This window comes from Sycon ciliatum, chromosome 13 (genome assembly GCF_964019385.1).
Source record: "Sycon ciliatum chromosome 13, ocSycCili1.1, whole genome shotgun sequence".
NCBI classification, from domain to species: Eukaryota; Metazoa; Porifera; class Calcarea; order Leucosolenida; family Sycettidae; genus Sycon; species Sycon ciliatum.
Window position 1 is genome coordinate 18,762,357 of NC_088655.1, and position 21,304 is coordinate 18,783,660.

Genomic DNA, 21,304 nt, shown 5'->3' on the forward strand with positions numbered 1-21,304 from the left:
CTTTACTGGCATAGTGATCGAAGAGTATGATTGATAAACAGAGGGCACCAGGGTCAAGTCCTGCTTGAAAGTGGAAAGATGTTTTCCAATCGTGCAGCCACCCACGGTAAATTGCCGAGCAGGAGGGAAGCATGGTTGCAGCGAATGGGATTTTCGGTCTTTGACCAATTTGGTGGGTGCCCTTTTGGAGCTGCATCTATACTGCATCTATGTCTTGAACCTTGGGGGTGGTGCCATTTCTATGGAGGTGGAAATCTCTGTCTCCGGCAGAATCCAAACTGAGTGCTGAACTATGTCCTTCATCTTTTCACAATAATTTAATTGGCTCACTATCCGAGTTAAATTTTGAACTATATTTATTTATCTTTGCATATATGTCACAGAATCAGAATAAGTATAACTTACTGTAGACTTTGACTGTAGCTGAAGCACTGACTGAGCCTTGCAATTGACTGGTATCAGCAAATCCGGTCTTGTCCACCCTACTGACACAGGTGTACTGGCCACGATCTCCATACATGATATTGGAGACTGTCAGTGTGCTGGTGTGGGATGCAGGGACAGTGTCATTGCCAGCCGTTGTTATTGCTGTGGTGCTCCGCATAGCCGGGAGTTGTACACCGCCATGTAACCATTGTATGACTGGCATAGGATATCCATATGAGGTGCAGCGCAGTGCTGAAGATGTCCCTTCATTCAAGACTTTATCACTGGGTTCACTGGTGATACGAGGTTGAACTGTGAACAATCAGGACAATTTGAGAAAAGGGAAACAAATTTCTGGACGTGATGAGAGAGATACGTTGAGAAAAAGTGCCTGAAATGAGAAGCAGGCTACCCATTCGCATTTTCAGTCTTTTCAAATCAATTTGCGTGGCTGCAGAAACCTGGACTGGCCCACCAATAGTGAAGTTCACACCATCCCATTTACAATGGCAAACCAAGCGCCAAAGATTCGTGCACCGCTTTCCATTGCACCTAACCTGCAGAGAGCGATTCGGGAAAACGTATGCCAATCAATAACATTTGGGTTCTTTTGAAAAGTCGGGTAATATATGAAACCTTAACTGGTACGAGCACGTAGACAGCTATTGTTGATCTGCTGTGTGTTCACTACAGTATAGTCGGTCTTGCTTTACTGACTTTCATATTTTGAGATGTTTAAAATGCAAATTATTTGGTCCGGATTCTAAATGATTAGCTGTTCGTTGGAAGGATCGGCTAGGCTGATGACTTTAAGCACCGCCAGATTAGGAGACATAACTAGGTCAAAATATCTAGGCGTCTTGGGATAGGGCAGGGCCGCATCAAGACTGATTAGGAACTACTCACCATACACGAGCAGTGTGGCTGCAGAACCCTGGACCATACTACCAAGAGTAAAGTTTACACCATCTCGATTCTCTGCCATGCAATGGTACTGACCACGATCACTGTACTCCAGATTGCTTATCAACAAAGTTGAGTTGTCTGTTGAAAACTGAATATCTCCGGATGGATGCAGCAGCTGCGAATCACAGATGGAGAAAAAGACCAGGCCGCCATATTCAATGTCCTCCTGTCCTATTGCAATTGTCTGGTTCAATTTTCCATGGTGCAAAGCTTAACACAGTCCACTCTTGACGCAAACAAACACTGACGTGACGTTAATGGTAATACATGTGGCCAACGTTCTCCATACCAGGCATGCATTTAAATCAAGATTCAAATTTTTATGGGATCAAACAGGGACATGGAGGATGGTTCGTTCTAACATGAAATTCACCTCATCCGAGTTCTTTTTTGTTCAGTGGAATCAACTGGGTAGTGAAGACTTGCCCCCCTCCCTTGTATTGCAGAAGATTAGCTACGAACATATTCCCCACTTACTTTCGCATCCTTGTACCATGTTATTCGAGCTGCTGGGACCGCATACATGTTGCAGTCAAATCGAGCTGTTGCTGTTTCTGATGACCTAACATCTAGAGGGGGTCTCACTTCACTAGGTGGAACTGCACACAAATAAGACGAAAATTGAATGATTAACTGTATCTTCTCTAATCAGAACTAATCTTTTCACTTTCCAATTCCCTCAACTTATGAAAACATGGAAAGGTGTGCAGTTGAAAGAACATAGTCAAGAAGCCGTCGGGCTTTGCACATAACTATGATTAGCAAAGTTGCACCTGGAGCCCTCAGATTCTCTGCAAAGCATGTGTAGGATCCGTTGCATCGCATCATCTTTCAAATTTTTCACAGTTTGCCTGCGACTCAGTTAGATTGAGTTTTCATTAGCCACAGGAACGCCACTACCCTAGATAGATCACTGGCGCCAGTGCAATTAGACTGAGTTTCAGAATCCGAATGAACGCCACCACGCTGAAAATATCAAATGCTGGGAGGCCGAGTATATCAGCTCACCAGTAAAGTGGTCAAACGTAGTACTAAAAATCCCATTCGCTGCATCCATGTTTCCCTTGTGCCAGACTACGAGTTCTTTTAAATTAAATATAGGTGGCAGCCTCGTCTGGAACATGGTACAGGTGCTCCCTCGTTATAGCGAGTCCGGTTATTACATCAACCCCGTTGTTAATAAAAATCTGAAATCCCTTTGTGAAATGTGGTCTTTTGTTTATTGGTTCGGTTACGACATAATTCTTAGCTAAGAGAGCATGTCTGAGAATACCAAAGTATGTGTGCAAGTGGATCTCTCCGATTTCGCTCAAAATTTGCAGGTAGGTTCCCTTTGGGGTGTGGATCGATTATGCAAAGCCCTTGAAAAAGTTTCTGAAGGGAACCTTGAAATTTGCATACCCCTCAAAAATGGCCGAAATATCACATTATTTATGGGTCTAGAAACGAGTCACGCCACAGCGTATACGAACAAGCTATGAACAAAACTCCATCAAGCCAACATTGCCTCACCTTAGAAGAGTTCCTGGAGCAGTACTGCTTAGCCACGCCAGCATCCCAGAAGACGAGGTCCATGACCCCCTGACGCCACAAATGATCGTCTTGAAAATAGGCAATTTACAAGCGCTGGCAAAACAGCCAGCTACGTCCTCAATTGGCCAGAACCATACACCGGCAGATAGTAGAACACCTCTTCTAGCGCTGAGGACATGTCCCCCATCTTCCTTTTGGGGTTTTCTTGAAATAAACGTTTTTGAATTTTTCCACTCGACCATGCTGAAATACGGCCAAAGATATACCTGCGCAGGAAAGCACGCCACTTCGCGACGTCTCCTCAGCAATTTCTACTCCAACACTACTCCCAAGGCCGCAGAACAAAGTGTAGTGTTGACTCTGACAAGGAAAAGCAGCGGTGATCACTTGTCACTCCAAACGACAAGCTTCTCCTTGCGCCACCAATAATTTTTTGTGCGACTGTTGATGCATAAATAATGTGATATTTCGGCTATTTTTGAGGGGTATGCAAATTTCAAGGTTCCCTTCAGAAACTTTTTCAAGGGCTCTGCATAATCGATCCACACCCCAAAGGGAACCTACCTGCAAATTTTGAGCGAAATCGGAGAGATCCACTTGCACACATACTTTGGTATTCTCAGACATGCTCTCTTAAGTGCAGAAAAATTCGTTCAGCGCCCATTTGCCCAGGTTTATGGAGTGGTAAACCCTCTGTTTAAGATAATATTGACCGTGCACGACCAACACCAAAACACATAGGTTAAAGCAGAAAGGCACAACGTATTATCTATGTATTCGTAGAGAAATACGATATTTTGCTTCCCGGGGAGACCCATGTTGGAGATTTTCAATTATCTTGTAGCGAGTTGAAACATCGATAACTTATGTTGTATTGAAGAAGCCCGGGTACGTATTATTATGGTGCCTGTTTCACTTCAAGCTGAAAGTCATGTTACAAAGTGAGTAATATATTTTGATTAACCAGGTATTATCTACTAACGAGGGAGGACCTGTACGCTCTCTTTCTCAGTCATAATCTTAGATCATACCGCTGTGCATCCATGCTTATATCTATGGTCGAGCTATACACTAATACAATACTGTAAGATCCCTAATAACGAACATTAATTTTAATTCTTACTATTGAAACGAATCTATAAAAATCGTTAAAATTCGAAGTAGTTATGTACAAAACGATATGTACATGTACAGTCATTTGCCTGTTTTAAGATGGAATTCGTTAGAATTTCACCTAGCTCACCCACAAAAATCCACATACCGCTTACTGTTATTGACGTTAAAATATCTGGTCCGACAGTAATACACTGATACGTTTATCTATGAAATTAAAATACTTGGCGGGGATTGGCAAATATAATATCTTCATACAAGAATATACTAGCCCACACGCTCTCTTCAATTAACACTGCAATGATTCAACTCATTTTACAATAATTATTCCAACGTTTCGGCAAATTGCCTTCATCAGCTTTACAATGATGTGCAAGCTCTCAGACCAGCCTTGATAAAGGCCAAATCCCCTGTTAGTAAGTGATGTCATGGTACTACAGCTGAATAATTTTGTTTGTTTGTTTGTTTATACCCCAGCTGTAGTCTCATCTCCTGACAGTGGATATTATCGCCATTTATAGCTGAATTCTTATTGCGCTGCTTCCCTCACCCGCCTTTTCTTGCCAGGAAGCTGGCCTTTACAATGCTGGTTTGAGAGCTTGCACATCATTGTGAACCTGATGAAGGCAATTTGCCGAAACGTATTAAATATTGTGAAATTAGTTGAATTATTGCAGTGCTAATGTAAGAGAGCGTGTTGGCTCTACACTTTTAACTGTTTATGAAACAGGAGGAAGCCTCCCGACTTTTACTTAAGGACATGCTAGTTGGACTACTATCAGTGTCATCGTTGATGGTATCTGTAAAGTAATCTAAGCTTGGAGGGAAATTGTTCTTTCCTTTTTTGCTGCTTACTCACTCGACAATTTAATCTTTTAGTCAACCTATGCAGCAAAAGAAAATGATGTTCAGTTGTTTGGCTCTAATCCTCGTGAAAGCGTCAGGAATGCTGCTCCTCATTTATGTTTTCATTATGACCGTGTTACTCATATCTTCACCTTCACACTGTTTTTGACCTGATCATCTGAGTTCTATTTTTTTCCACTCGCATAGCGTGAGATTATCGATCTATACTATTGCATTAGCTTTATAAATTGCTGTATTCTGACATTTTCCCATTATTCCCCAAAGACAACCATGATGAAAAGGGAACGAAAACGTTTGGTTAAAAAAATTGGCTTTACTTGACTGTGTGGATTGCGTCGGTGCTGACATCTTTATTTCATAAGTGAGCAGATTTTTGTACCTTCTACTCAAATGGACACGGGCATTGCGAGGCCATCGGATTTAGCTTTTGCAGTCACTTTAAAAAATAAAACTTACTGTAGACTTTGACTGTAGCTGATGCAGTGACTGAGCCCTGCAAGTGACTGCTATCAGCAAATCCAGTCTTGTCCACCCTACTGACACAGGTGTACTGGCCACGATCTGCATACACGATATTAGAGACAGTCAGTGTGCTGGTGTAGGATGCAGGGACAGTGCCATTACCAGCCTTTGTTATTGCTGTAGTGCTCCGCATAGCCGGAAGTTGTACACCACCATGTAACCATTGCATCACTGGTTTGGGATATCCATATGACGTGCAGCGCAATGCGGACGATGTCCCTTCATTCAAGACTTTATCGCTTGGTCCAGTGGTTATACGAGGTTGAACTGTGAACAATGAGAAGCATTTCAGAACAGTAACCCGTGGCCAAGTCAATTATTCCCTTTTCTAACCCATTGTGCAAGCCCAAGCTGGATACAGATCTATTTCAATCCTTGGTGCTGACCACTTTAATGCGCTTCCCGAATCTCTTCGCACAAATCATATCCCAAATTCATTTCGCCAGGAACTTGACAATATCATTCATCTTGGGCACCCTGTAAGAAGACCTTAGGGTGTGTTCGGAATGCCCAAGTAAAATAACAAATTACAATACAAAATACAATACAGAACAGGCAAAATCTCCGGACATTTTAACAATGACGCTTCCAAACTTTTTTTATGGTACAAAATGTGTAACAATGAGAAAAGGCAAAGCAAAGACAATTGTACAAATATCACGGAACGCGAGCACCATGCAAAGTATATATTCAGTATGCGCGTCCGCCACTGCAAGTCACATTTTGAAGTAGGGGTAGAACAGATTGATGATTTTATTTTATTTTTTATTTTATTTTTTTACTATTATTCACAAACCCAACTCGTAAAATATATAATTATGTGGACAAAAACAAACAGCTACTGAGCAGGGGCTGCACTGGGCAGCAGTGACGGTGAGGTACCAGGGGCTCCACCGACCAAAGGTCTCGGCTTTAATGCCACAAGCACGCACCAGGAAAAAGAAACAGAAATGTAAAGCAAAGCTAGATCTAGCTATGGCAAGTAGAATGGGTAAAAGTACCGGTAGGTGTTTAGAAAAATAAAAACAAGATGAAAAGAGATTGTAAATTATCAGTGTTTGGACTGATGTACAATGTACATGTCAACTTCATCAACCAAAACTTATGAACTTTTTCAATAGATCTGATACGAAACTCGCACAAAGAAGTGTAAAGAAAACAAGCCAAAAAAAACAGAAAAATAATAAGGCACCCATTTTGATAATCCAGGGGATGGCCCACGCTTGGTAAAAGAATAAACAGAGAAAAGAAAAGAATCATAACAAGTTGTTTTCCATGTATGCAAAACACAGCTGAGCACTCTGAGCAAGGCCAGGTACGATATGAATTGGATGGCTAACGGGCCATCCGTAAATATTTACGTAAAAAAGAAAACCAGTCATTTTGGGGAGCGGTTGAGCGCCTGTTCATTTCTCGAAAAATATCGATGGCCAGTTTGTATGTGTGGGCATATAAAAAACAGGCAACATTTGACATTGCTGTACTTGGCTACTCATGCTGCCCTCTGTTGCCCCGGCATGCGTTCAACCAGATACAACAGCAACTCGTAACAGTATGAGACCAAGAACTTTCTCCTCTGAGATAAAACTGCAAGAACAAAAACTGTAAACTGCTTCCTACAGTTCAAAACTGACAACTAAAAAACTTCAAAGGCATGGAAGTATACATTCTAGAATGACGAAAGCGAGAGCGCAATCGCAGCCTGCGAGTATCCACAGGACTGTGCACAAATGCAAAGACGAGTTAATATATTACGACTAGATAGCATGGAGACAGCACATGCATCAAACGATACGCTACTTGAATCTCAGACAATGCAAAGGTTGAGACTGGCCTGCGGTAACAATAGTCAATACATCAGGCGCCAGCAGCATGCACTAGAATAAAAGGAATGAAACCTGAGTACAATGAAAGGTCATGCAAGATTCACCACAAGCTGGGAATATTCCAGAACAGTACTGTATGTATGTGATCGTTTCTCAGGGAGGGGAAGGGGTTGAAAAGAAATGACTAATTTTCGTTCCTATATAAATATCCGTATTCACGGATGGCCCTTCAGGGTTGGTTCGCATAAGCAAAATCAGCGCCGCAAGACATCGGCGGAGAGCCAGCTTCCGATCCGTTGCGCATACGTTCGAGTACCAAATCCACTCCAAACGTCCTGTTTGATGATCAGCTGGCTTAGTTTTTCTCCACCTCTATCCTAATTACATCAGTCCCCAATTTCCTTTATTACTGCTTTCTTTCTGCATTCGCTACGTTTTCATTGGGCAGATCTGCCCGTTTGGTTTGCGAATTAAAATAAACACAACAACAACAACACTACACATAGTACAGAATGTTCCCTAATTCTATGACAGGTTTGCCAATTGCAGCTTGAATTCTTTGCTTCTTCAGTAGTTCAAGGTCTTTGGTGATGGCCACTCGGTACTACCTTTTACTGGAGATCATGAAACTACTTCTACACATTTCATTGCAGTCTAGTAAGCAATGGTGTCGAAATTATGGATGCAAACGTTAATGACATCACACTACTATTCATAAGTTGCACAACAGTGCAGCAGATCATCCGAGAAGGACTGGTTGGTATGCGGACTTATTTGCCATCTTGAAGCGACTACAAGAATGGCTTACGGACCTCCTCTCTAGCTTCAATATAGGGAAATTCAGGACAAGTATTGGTTTGAAATGTTTACAAATTCTGGCTCCCGGCACTGGCGATGACCGGCGCGAACGGTTCACAAACCACTTTTGGTCAAAAATTCTACGGGATCGGTGCCGGTGCAGATCGCAAGAGTTGGGCACTGCCCAACTTGCCAACGGTCCCTTTGCGATTATTAGCCCGTGATATTGTTACGACTGCAATGGTTCACAAAATCGCAATGTGCCGGGAGAGTTTGAGGAGGCCCACCGCTGTTGACTCACGGCGCGTCCGGGCAATATGTGAACCAACACTGAACTGAATACAAGTAGCAAGCTACCAAAGTGCATTTTCATTCGTTAAAAGTTTTTGCTTGGCTGGTGAAACCTAGACTGTTCCACGAATGGTAAAGTTCAAATCATCTCATTAACATTGGCGGACCAAGTGCGAAAGGATTTGTTCACCGCTTTCCCTTGCGAATAACCCACACAAGTTAATGGTAAAGGTTGGTTCACATAAGCAAAATCGGCGCCGCAAGACATCGCAGGACATCGGCGGTAAGGGTTGGTTCACATATCACTTACCGCTTACCGCTGCAACAAGTAGATTTTATCATACAGCCAGAAAGTGCAACATCTAGGCACAAAACTAGCAGAGTACTAAAACAATCGATGAACTGATACCTAGCTCCAACACATCTCCAAAGCACTAACCAACAACCTTCCGACTGTGTTTGAGCCACATGTACATGTTGGTACCAGGTTGCAGAATGTCTCAGCACTCTGTCAGTTTGGTGCCTCGCGGTTGCACTTTCTGACTCTATAATAGAGTCAAGTTACATTGTTGGACAGATATTCTTAACTCTTATCCAGTATGTCCTTTCTTTCCTACGTTTATTATTTCCTCAAAATCCGAGTTTAGATTAACAAACCATTTCCTATTCCGTAATGTTTACCTAGCACACAACATAATTTCAGTGTGCATCTTGATTGGTGACTTTCATGCTTTGAGACGGTTCAGTGACTTTGACATCCACTTTATTGGGAGACAGAACAAGGTTGAAATAGGTAGCTTTCCGGAGATTAGACATAGCCACATCTAGACTGACAAGGCATTACTCACCGTACACTAGCAGTGTGGCTGCAGAACCCTGGACCATACCACCAAGAGTGAAGTTTACAGCATCTCGATTCTCTGCCATGCAATGGTACTGACCACGATCACTGTACTCAAGATTGCTTATCAACAAAGTTGCGTTGTCTGTTGAAAGCTGTATATCTCCGGATGCATACAGCAGCTGTGCATTACAGGTAGGGAAAAAGACAATAATCTCATTCAATGTCCATGGGTTCTGGTGCAATTAGCTGTTTTAATATTCCATGGTGCAAAGCTGGAGAAAGTCGCCTCCTGATATAACGAATACCACTGTGCGTAGAATTGGTTCTTTATCGCCACTTGTTTCCATAGCAGACATGAAATTACATCGTACAAACATTATTTTGTGGCTTGCATGTGCCACTTGTATGGGTTTGCGAGTGTTCAGTGTTATGGGTCCCTGAAGATACGGCTCCTTATAACCGAAAACAGGTCACTGCAGAGGGTCAATTTCGTAAGGATTCAAACAGCCGTATCTTCAGGGACGCAAAAAAATGAACACTCACAAACCCATACAAGTGGCACATGCAAGCTGCAAAATAATGTTTGTATGAGGTAATTTCATGTCTGCTATGAAAACAAGTGGCGATAAAGAACCAATTCTACGCACTGTGGTGTTCGTTATGGGGAATAGCTCACAATATCACGAACTTTGCTTCATGTGAATTTTGTTTGTTGTGTGGAGTCATCTGTACAGTGAAAATCCTGTCGACCTCCCCGCTTGTATTGTTGAAGATTTGCAATGAACATATTCCACTCTTACCTTTCCATCCTTGTACCATGTTATTCGAGCTGCTGGGATCGCGTACATGTTGCAGTCAAATCGAGCTGTTGCTGTTTCTGATGAGCTAACATCTAGAGGTGGTCTCACTTCACTAGGTGGAACTGTAATCACAAAAGATGAAAATAGAATGATTAACTGTATCTTCTCTAATTATAGCTATACTTGGAGAGTTGTGACGTAGAAATAATATGGTACAGAGACCACCATGTGAAGTTCATACACCGTCCGGAGAGGGCTCAATTTGCGGAAGGCAAATACCGGGATACACAGACGGCAGAACGAGCAATTGCGGTTTCGTAACTCCGAGTTTCACAAACTTAATCGATCATCAGGTACTGACCCTGCTCTAAAAGTACTGCTATATACATGGACATGTACTATGAAGACCATTGATTGATGTTGGTCTCAGATTTATGATTGTAGTACTATTGCTGTCGGCAAAGCCATTTGCAGACGTAGCATAATTTTAAATGGATATTTCTAAGGCGATGATCCACAATTCACGCTCTTTACGAGCATCTTGAACGTTTTCACTATTATACTCTCAAGCCATATCATCACGTGAAATACAGGCAAAACACATGCAAAATTAAATGCACAAAGACAATGTACAGCGAAGAAGTGATAAAAATAAGGTTATTTTATCTCTTCCTTGAGCTCTTTCTATCACCTCTTTACTGTACTTAATCCTTCGTCCATTTTCATTTGGTTTTGCCTATATTTAAACTGACGATAAGGTTGAAAGCAAACTAAAGAAAACTTTCCAAGATTTTGAAAAGCCTAAGGTGTGCCTTTCGTCACAGTACTATAGCATTCTTGTATCCCAGGAATCTGTTAACGAATTTGAAATGGTGACAGTTTTAATGGCCTGTTGTACATAAGGTTGGCTTTGGGGGGGGGGGGGGGGGGGTGAATGCTGCTGTCTGATGTTCGCTCCGATGCGTGAAACTTTAAACTACAGCTAACACAGCCTTTCGCCTCTGTTGTGTGTGTAAGGTTGGCTTGTCCACTTACCGAATATCTTGAGATCGGCTGAGGAAGTTGCATCTGGAGCTCTAAAATTTGCTGCAAGGCATGTGTAGGGTCCTTTGTTGTTGACGTAAGTAACATTGTGGAGAAGTAGAACAGATCTTTTCCCTTGGCTTCCTCTCTGAGTGATATTGTCGTTGGTGAAGGTTTCTTCGGTGATGGTCAATGCTGCTGATGTAGAGAGAATGGCTCCATTGTACAGCCATGTCAGGGTTGGAGCTGGTGCACCACTCGCATCGCAAGTGACTGTTGCTGAAGAATACTGGTTTACACGTAGCTGTACGGGTAAATTCACGATTTGGGGAGGCTCTGATGGAACTAGCAAAAGACATGAAACAATGAACGACTGTAAGTGTAGAACTTTTTTGTAGTTTCTTTCTAAAATGCTAAAATGGCTCCATTCCAGCATCACTGTATTGGAAGATTAGCGGAGGCCATTGCCAAATTTCGCTCCACTTAATTAACCAGGTAACATCATCATTATCGCTACCGCCACTTAACTTCTTCAGTGACATAGGGATCATTGCCATACTGCCATAATTACTGCCAGGGGTGTACCATCATATGAATAAACCAGGCCCAGATGAATAAAACCGTCCGATTCTGATCTAGATTTCACATGGTTATGCTCACCATTCCACATTGTCGCTGTTCATGTTGTTTTACTTTAATTCGCAGAATCGAAGGTGCAGCTAACCCAAATGCATGGGAGAAAATGTGTACGGTACGTATATATAAACTGCATAGAAGCAGGGTTATAAGAGAATTCGAGGAGATGATGTTCAGAAAATAGGTTTGGGAGATATTTGTCTTCTGTCATTAACTTACGGAAATCTGTCTGAAATGGAGCAAAGTGTTGATGCAACTGTTTATAAAATTCACGGTTCGCGTGAGACTCGGCTGAAAGCCGCGTTTTCCGCATCCGTCGGAACGCCACCACCCTTCATGGATCAAGGCGCAGATGCAGCTCCTAAAGCGGTGGGACGTGAGTAGATCAGCTCACGAGCAAGTGGTCGAAGACCGAAATCCCATTCACTGCATTCATGTTTTCCTCGTGCCAGACCACGAGTTCCCAATTAACTGTGGGTCGCAGGACGGATGGAAAATAATCCTTCCGCTTCCAAGTAGGACTTGAACCTGGTACCCTCTGTTTCTCAATCATGGTCTTAGACCATCCCACTATTCCTGCCTGCAACTGTTAGAGTTAACATAACTTGTAATAGATATCATTAGTAGCTTGGAAATTACACACCCTCTCAACTGAGAAGAGCCTTGTTTTATAGCACAAGGTGATAGAGAGAACACCGACGAGAATGTGAGAAGAACACCAATGAGAATGTGAGTAGAACACCAATGAGAATGTGAGAAGAACCGAAGTGTCAAGTAGGAAGGAAGTGTGAATACTGTCTGCACAAGAGCGGGGTGCGAAATGCATGCAATAAATTGATAGGTAAAGGTGAGAACTACCACACTACTCCCCTCCCATTCAATTTAGTTCTGAAGATACTGCCTCAATGGCAAGATTGGTGATCCGGATTCATCCACCAAGTAGGTTCCAGGCTCCCAGGTCGGCTCATCGTAGCCCTTCCATTTTACCAAGTACTGCTGCTTTCCGGGGTGAATTCGATGAGAAGCCACTTCTTCGACAATGAAACGCTCATTGTCATCAAGGTCAATTATGGGTGGTGGAGCTGGTGACTGAGGATTGAGCTCATGAGTAACGAAGAATTTCAGTGCATCTGTGTTGAACAACGGATGGACACGACATGTTCTTGGGAGGTCCAACCGCACAGTTGAGCCAGATGCCTTCTCGACTGCAAATGGACCGAACCAGCGTGGTCTCAGTTTGGCGCAAGGCTGATCTCGTGATACTGACGTGGCTATAATAATATTATAGTCCCTGTGGACCATCTCTTCATCCCCCACCTTGAATCTTGAGTTCCGTCTTGACCGGTTGGCGTAGAACTCTTGGCTTCGGATTGCATCCTGGATGCTGTCCTTTGCTACTTGCAGTGCCGACTTCTGGCGATTGACCCAGGATTGCGCCTCATGCCAAGTTGAAACCTCCGCCTGGAGAAGGGCGTCTGCAGCAGACAACGGATGTTCGCCGTAGTTTAAATAGAATGGATTATCACCTGTAAATCCTTGAACCATGTCGTTGTAAGCAAACTCGCATATCGGCAGAAGTTCCTCCCAATTGGTCTGCCGATGATTAGCTGCTGAACGTAAGATTTGACCTATTGTCCGATGCACTCGTTCCGTTGCACCATCAGTCTGTGGGTGATTGGCAGTTGAAAAGTCGAAGCGAATTCCCAGCTGCTTGAAGACATCACGGTAAAGCTCGGCAGTGAAACGAGGATCACGGTCGCTCACAATGGACTTACTGAGACCGTGTAGGGGATAGACATTGCGCATGTACAGATCAGCCACACCCTGTGCGTCTATAGAAATCTTAATGGCAACGAAATGGGCTGGCTTAGTCAACCGGTCGATGAAAGTCAGAATTGCATCATTACCCTGCGGTGTAGTTGAAAGGCCGGTAAAAAGATCCATGCCAATGCATTCCCATGGCACTTGCGGTACGGGCAACGGCTGGAGTCGATTCTCCTTTGGTTTCACGTCCAGAGCCATTGGTGGGTCGAGTCGTCCGACGAGGAAATGTGCTGGTGTTAGAGGCTGCAAATCAGCTGCATCGGCACTTACAACTGTCAGCGGGCGCGAGTTCATCATGCCCTCAACCTGGCACATGGCAGTCACTAACTCTTCATCTGTGACGTCTGCTTTCCCAAGTACTGCTGTGAGTCCGCGCTTAGCCGTCTTGATGAGGGATTCGAATACGCCGCCGAAATGTGGTGCTCTAGGTGGGTTGAAGCGCCATCGCACGCCATCACTGACCAGTCGCTTCTCGATCTTCTCCTTGTCCATGGCCCGGACGGCCTCACGGAGTTCTCGCTCCGCGGCAGTGAAGTTGGTCCCGTTGTCGCTGACCATTTCAAGCGGGACACCACGGCGCTTTGTGAATCTCTCAAATGCTAACAGGAATGACTCAGTGGAGAGGCCATAGGATACCTCTAGGTGACAGGCACGAGTCTCAAGGCAAGTGAACAGGCACAGGTACCGCTTAGCCTGCGTCTTACCTCGGCCCTGCTTGGTCAGGAAGGGACCCGCATAATCAACTCCTGTACGGCTGAACGGTTTCAACGAGCCTGCAACTCGGAAGTCTGGAATCTGGGACGCTGGCTCCGCACGGTTCTTACGGCAAGTGACGCAGTTGCTTCGAACGGCCTTGACTGTTGATGTTCCGTGAACAATCCAGTAGCGTTGTCGCAGATTGGCCAGAAGATGCTGTGGCCCAACTGCATGGAAGCACCGATGATCTTCCTGTTCGATTATCAGCTGGGTTACTCGGTGCTTTGCTGGTAGGATGACTGGGTGGCGTACGCCACTTGGCATGTTCTTTGTAGCTTGCAATCGACCTCCTACCGTCATCAGGGGTGACTCTGTTGCACTATCGAACTGGGGACAGAGAGGTGCCAGAGGGTCCGATTTCAACATCGGTTGCCTAGACTGTAGACGATGGTATGCTGTACCATGGCAATCCTTCTGGGCAGTTGCAATCCAGTGCCGCTCTGCTACTGATACTTCGTCAGTGCTGAGAACTGGAACACTGATGGAGCGGGTGTCGCCAAGCTGTACTGGCACTCTCACTGGCGTGCTGGACTGGCTATCCGATGCGGCATCCCCCTTCGTGGACTTGCTGTCACTGACTGCCTGCCGACAGTTTGCCACAAATCGCTTGCACCATGCTGTCACGCGTACCAGTCGCGACCATGTGCTAAAGCGACCCAGGATCTCGGAGGGTTAAGGGAGGACTGCAACTAGCGCCGTCTTGAGCTGACCAGGCAGCGAGGATGTGCTGACTTCCTTCATCTGAGGCCACTCGTCTGGCTGCTGGCGAAGAAACTGTGGACCGGACCACCACACTGCGTCACGGCACAGTAATGCAGCAGACAAACCACGAGTACCTTTGTCTGCAGGGTTGTTCTTTCCGGGAACATGTCGCCACTGGTGTGCTCTCGTTGAGGTCTGGAGCTCAGAGATTCAGTTGCCAATGTCCACTTTGTAGCGCCGGCTGTGGCTTTGGACCCAGCCCAAGACGTTCATCGAGTCCGTCCAAAATGTGTGAGCTGACACTGGGATACCGATGGATTCAGCGACGAGATGACTAACGCGAACGCCAAGCACAGCTGCTCTCAGTTCAAGCTGCGGGATCGTCTGTCGCCTCACTGGTGCCGGCTTCGCTTTCGACATCGCTAGCGTTATTCGGGTGGTACCGTCTGGGTAGCTGGCTCTGACATACACAGCGGCTGCTATCGCCCGATCTGAGGCGTCGGAGAAGCAGTGCACGGAAAGACTGGCGTCTTCGGATGGCTGTTGTGGATCCTTGAAACAGCGGCTGATCTCCAGGTTACTCAGGTCTGGGAGGCCTTGGAACCAACCCTGCCACTTGACGACTTGTTCCTTTGGCAGCAGGTCGTCCCATCCCTGTCCCAGCAACCAGGCATCCTGCAGGAGTACCTTAGCCGTGATGGCGTATGGCGAGATCAGGCCACGCGGATCGAATATGGAGGCCAGGCCGCGCAACACAGAGCGTCGGGTGAATGTCGTGATGTCCTTCATTTGATGCTGGAAGGTGAAGGCATCCTTCTCGGCGTTCCAACTGACGCCGAGAGTCTTGACAGTTGGGAGGCTGGTGTCACTGTCCACATCTCGGACGACATCAGGTGACCTATCTTCCTCTGGTATGGTGTTCATCACTTCAGCTTTGTTCGACAGCCATTTTCGCATGTAAAAACCGCCCTTGGCAAGTAGCTGCTGCGTTTGCTCTCTGGCCTGGATGGCACGCTGTGTGGATGGTAGTGATGACAGCATGTCGTCAACGTAGAGGTCTTTGCTTAGGCACTGCACGACGTCAGAGTCGTACTCATCACCGTGGTGCTTGATGACCTCTTTCACCGCTCGTCCTGCCAGATACGGTGACGCCTTAGCGCCGAAGAGCACACGGGTGAACTGATACACCTGCACTTGGCCATTGTCATCATACCACAGAAAGCGATGATAGCGCTGGTCACGTTCCGCCAGTTTGACTTGGAGGAACATCTCCGACACATCACCAACAAGCGCAACTGGTTCCAGTGAGAATCGGATCAACACACTGGTCATGTCGTTTTGAAGTGCAGGACCTGTAAACATCTCATCGTTGATGGAGTGTCCATCCCAGCGGGCTGCACCGTCAAATACTATTCTCACTTCTGACGTAGATTTATCTGAGCGTACTACCGGGAAATGGGGTAGGTACCACTGGTCGTTGCCGTCTTTGGCTATCTCATCCGGGTCCACGCGTCTCACGTAACCCTTGGCAATGTGTTTCTGCATAACGTCAGAGTACTGCTGCTTCACGGCTGGCCGTGACTGTAGCGAGCGTTGTAGACTGCGGAGCCGCTGCTCAGCCTGAGCTCTGTTGGACCTGACACGTGGCTTACCGCTGTCATTGACCCATGGGATTCGGACAGTTACCCGGTTGCCGTTGCAGCTGATTGATTGGCTCGTGAGCTCCTCGGCTCTTCTGTCATCGGGTGAAAGCGTCTCCTCTAGTGGGTTATCTGTGCCCGCCGACTCATCTCGCCAGAACTTCTCTACTAGCTCGGTCAGCCCATCAGTTAGCACTGGGTCAGTAGCTGGTGTAGTAGCTGTGATTGCACGAGTGGTGTCGACTCCTGTACCAATGCACACCCACCCGAGAGGAGTTCGTCGAGCAATGGGCGCTCTTGCTGTTTCTGCTCGCCGTTCTTTTAGAGTAGCATGAAGCTCGATGGCATTCAGGCCGATAAGCGCGTCGATCTGACTGCCCTTGATGGATGGGAAGTCAATATCACTGAGATGCGGCCAGCTGCTATTGTGCTGATTCCAGTTCACTGCCGGTAATGGCACGGTGACGGTGGGCAGAACCCAAGCTTCAAGCTTGTTCATGGTCTTGTCGCCCAGAGCCGCCACTTGGATCTGTACATGCTCACGTCTTGCTGCGGTCTGCTTGCCGCCTACTCCGGAAGTGACGAGCTGCCGCTTGGGTCCACGCACATTGAGGGCTGTTGCCACGGACTGCTGGACATAACTCGTGGACGATGCTGGGTCCAGGAGTGCATTACCTTGGAGGCTCACACCATTGTGTCGGAATACAACAGGCACAACCATGAATGACTCGCCACTGTCAATCTCTGGCTGATGACTTGCGCAATGTGTTGTAGCAATCTTGGCAGGACCGCCACTGCTGGCCGAAGCTGCGTTGGCCTTGATTGCGGCATTTGATGGGTCTGCAGCGGAATCCGAGCGTCGGATGTTGTAGTGTAGCATGTCATGATGCGTGCGGCTGCACTTTGAACAGGGTTGCCTGGTACAAGTCTTTGCGCGATGATTGAGACCGAAGCATAGGGCGCAGACATCTGGCTTGGACTTGATGACTTTCCATCGGTCCCTGACCTCCATCTTAATGAAATCGGGGCAGCGGTGGAGCTGATGCGCCTTGCCACACGAGGGGCAGCTTCTGTCGGCACCTGCATCCTTGCTAGTTGCCACAAATGTTCGTTCAGACTTTGTAGCACTCTGCTTCGACCATGATCTTGCTGGTGCTGGTGCTGAGGCAGTGACTTCTGTCGACCGGAGTCGTTCATTGGCACGGCGTAGTGTGTTGACGCGTCTGAAGAGCCACTGTGTTAGCTGGTAAATATCACAGTCAGCATCGTCATACTTCTCCATGTACCTAAGCAACAGCGATTTCGGCAACTTCTGCGTAACCGATAGGTACAACTCACGGCCCGGTGTTACTGCACACATCTCCATATTCATGAGCATCGTCCGGAGTCTGAGGACAAACTTGGCAAAGTTGTCGTCTGACTCTTTTAGCTTCGGCCACTGCAAAACCTCCTTCTCTTGGCGCTCAACAGTGCGATTGTCGCCGCCATACCATGCATCTAGCTCCCTAAGGATGGTGTGGTAGGCTCCTGGACCGTCAAGCACGCCATCAACAAGGTCGCTGGCCGTGCCATGCATGAGACACTCACGCAGTTGTGCAAGTTTGTACGCTTCAGTCGTTAGTGGATCTTCGTCAACAACGCGGCGAAAGTTCTGCTTCCACCGGTCGTAGTCACTAGTCTTGCCAGAGAACTTTGGTAGCTCCAGTGGCTTCACGTGAAAGCTGAAACTAGCAGGGTGTAGTGTCTGCAGTTGAGGTGGATAGGGCATGAAGGACTCTGCTTGCGGGTTTAGCACCTGCTTGGAGTGTTCTTGCACTGCCACTGGTGTTGGTGGCTGCTGTTTGGCCACTGCTGTATGCTTCTGTGGTGTATGCCATGGTGGTGTTGCATTCAGCATTGATACTGCCTTCTTGTTACTGCCAGGCAGTCTTGATTGTACTGCTGCACTGCTTATTGCTGGCTGTACAGGCACTGCATTACTAGCTGCCTGTATGGACACTGTAGTACGTCCTACAGGCGCACCACTGGCCATTGACTTCTTGGCTGGCACTACTGACAGCACTGTACTGGTCACAGACTTTTGAGCGGGCGCGCGCATGAATGCTTGCGCCACTGGCCCCAGGGCAGGCACGCCAAACGCATTGACACTACATGTACTTGACTGAGCTGGGCTGTCTTCCGCCTCACCTAATACAGCCTCAGGTTGTGTGGGCGCATTCACAGTACGAAACGTACCTTGCAAACTCCTTGGCTTGCCGTGGTCGCGTTGTCCGTTCACTCCACCGACATCACTCATCGTTCTGAAGTGCTCACGCGGTGGTAATACGAATTTTCGACCAGGTCCGACCAACTTGTCGTGCTCAGCAAGACTCTTGGCAGTCAATATTGCCCTGCCACTGGATGCAGCGTTTCCAGTCTCTGATTTGCGAGACGACACTTTGCTCCCTGACCCGGATCGTAGTGCAACTGCAGATTCAGCCTCGGCTCTTCGAACCTCCAGTTCCTTCTGCACCAAACTTGTCTCACGAGCCAACTTGCGTGTCTCGGCTTCCTCCTCCAGCTCAGCGATTTGCCTTGCAGCCTCAAGTTCTACACGAAGCATCTCTGCACGAAGTGACGCCTGCGACGCAGCAGTTCCTGAAACTTTCGAGGGCGCATGGCCTGCAGAGCTCACGCTGTCCGGAACGTCACTCCAGTTATCAAACCTGTATCTGCTCGGCGGTCTCCCTTTGGTAAACCGCGAGCTCCGTCTGCACTCAGCGCCTGGGACTTGCTCGTCGTCGCGCAGGACTTCTTGGATCTGGCTCTGAGATCCGGCTCGAATAGGACCACTATGGCTACTCATGCTGCCCTCTGTTGCATGCGTTCAACCAGATACAACAGCAACTCGTAACAGTATGAGACCAAGAACTTTCTCCTCTGAGATAAAACTGCAAGAACCAAAACTGTAAACTGCTTCCTACAGTTCAAAACTGACAACTAAAAAACTTCAAAGGCATGGAAGTATACATTCTAGAATGACGAAAGCGAGAGCGCAATCGCAGCCTGCGAGTATCCACAGGACTGTGCACAAATGCAAAGACGAGTGAATATATTACGACTAGATAGCATGGAGACAGCACATGCATCAAACGATACGCTACTTGAATCTCAGACAATGCAAAGGTTGAGACTGGCCTGCGGTAACAATAGTCAATACATCAGGCGCCAGCAGCATGCACTAGAATAAAAGGAATGAAACCTGAGTACAATGAAAGGTCATGCAAGATTCACCACAAGCTGGGAATATTCCAGAACAGTACTGTATGTATGTGATCGTTTCTCAGGGAGGGGAAGGGGTTGAAAAGAAATGACTAATTTTCGTTCCTATATAAATATCCGTATTCACGGATGGCCCTTCAGGGCTGGTTCGCATAAGCAAAATCAGCGCCGCAAGACATCGGCGGAGAGCCAGCTTCCGATCCGTTGCGCATACGTTCGAGTACCAAATCCACTCCAAACGTCCTGTTTGATGATCAGCTGGCTTAGTTTTTCTCCACCTCTATCCTAATTACATCAGTCCCCAATTTCCTTTATTACTGCTTTCTTTCTGCATTCGCTACGTTTTCATTGGGCAGATCTGCCCGTTTGGTTTGCGAATTAAAATAAACACAACAACAACAACACTACACATAGTACAGAATGTTCCCTAATTCTATGACAGGTTTGCCAATTGCAGCTTGAATTCTTTGCTTCTTCAGTAGTTCAAGGTCTTTGGTGATGGCCACTCGGTACTACCTTTTACTGGAGATCATGAAACTACTTCTACACATTTCATTGCAGTCTAGTAAGCAATGGTGTCGAAATTATGGATGCAAACGTTAATGACATCACAAGAACTATTCATAAGTTGCACAACAGTGCAGCAGATCATCCGAGAAGGACTGGTTGGTATGCGGACTTATTTGCCATCTTGAAGCGACTACAAGAATGGCTTACGGACCTCCTCTCTAGCTTCAATATAGGGAAATTCAGGACAAGTATTGGTTTGAAATGTTTACAAATTCTGGCTCCCGGCACTGGCGATGACCGGCGCGAACGGTTCACAAACCACTTTTGGTCAAAAATTCTACGGGATCGTGCCGGTGCAGATCGCAAGAGTTGGGCACTGCCCAACTTGCCAACGGTCCCTTTGCGATTATTAGCCCGTGATATTGTTACGACTGCAATGGTTCACAAAATCGCAATGTGCCGGGAGAGTTTGAGGAGGCCCACCGCTGTTGACTCACGGCGCGTCCGGGCAATATGTGAACCAACACTGAACTGAATACAAGTAGCAAGCTACCAAAGTGCATTTTCATTCGTTAAAAGTTTTTGCTTGGCTGGTGAAACCTAGACTGTTCCACGAATGGTAAAGTTCAAATCATCTCATTAACATTGGCGGACCAAGTGCGAAAGGATTTGTTCACCGCTTTCCCTTGCGAATAACCCACACAAGTTAATGGTAAAGGTTGGTTCACATAAGCAAAATCGGCGCCGCAAGACATCGCAGGACATCGGCGGTAAGGGTTGGTTCACATATCACTTACCGCTTACCGCTGCAACAAGTAGATTTTATCATACAGCCAGAAAGTGCAACATCTAGGCACAAAACTAGCAGAGTACTAAAACAATCGATGAACTGATACCTAGCTCCAACACATCTCCAAAGCACTAACCAACAACCTTCCGACTGTGTTTGAGCCACATGTACATGTT

At 46.4% G+C, this 21,304-nt stretch overlaps 1 protein-coding gene across 1 annotated transcript in view; it reads right to left on the minus strand.

The window, feature by feature from the left end:
• LOC135829246 (uncharacterized) overlaps positions 1 to 21,304 on the minus strand; it is a 54,502-nt gene that overhangs the window by 20,094 nt on the left and 13,104 nt on the right. Inside the window, exons 7-13 of the mRNA XM_065341649.1 lie at positions 11,022 to 11,354; positions 9,987 to 10,108; positions 9,191 to 9,365; positions 5,362 to 5,694; positions 1,870 to 1,991; positions 1,333 to 1,507; positions 406 to 738 (exon numbers count right to left, since the gene is read on the minus strand). Of these exons, the coding sequence (XP_065197721.1) occupies positions 406 to 738; positions 1,333 to 1,507; positions 1,870 to 1,991; positions 5,362 to 5,694; positions 9,191 to 9,365; positions 9,987 to 10,108; positions 11,022 to 11,354 (1,593 nt within the window). The remainder of the gene's footprint in view (positions 1 to 405; positions 739 to 1,332; positions 1,508 to 1,869; positions 1,992 to 5,361; positions 5,695 to 9,190; positions 9,366 to 9,986; positions 10,109 to 11,021; positions 11,355 to 21,304) is intronic.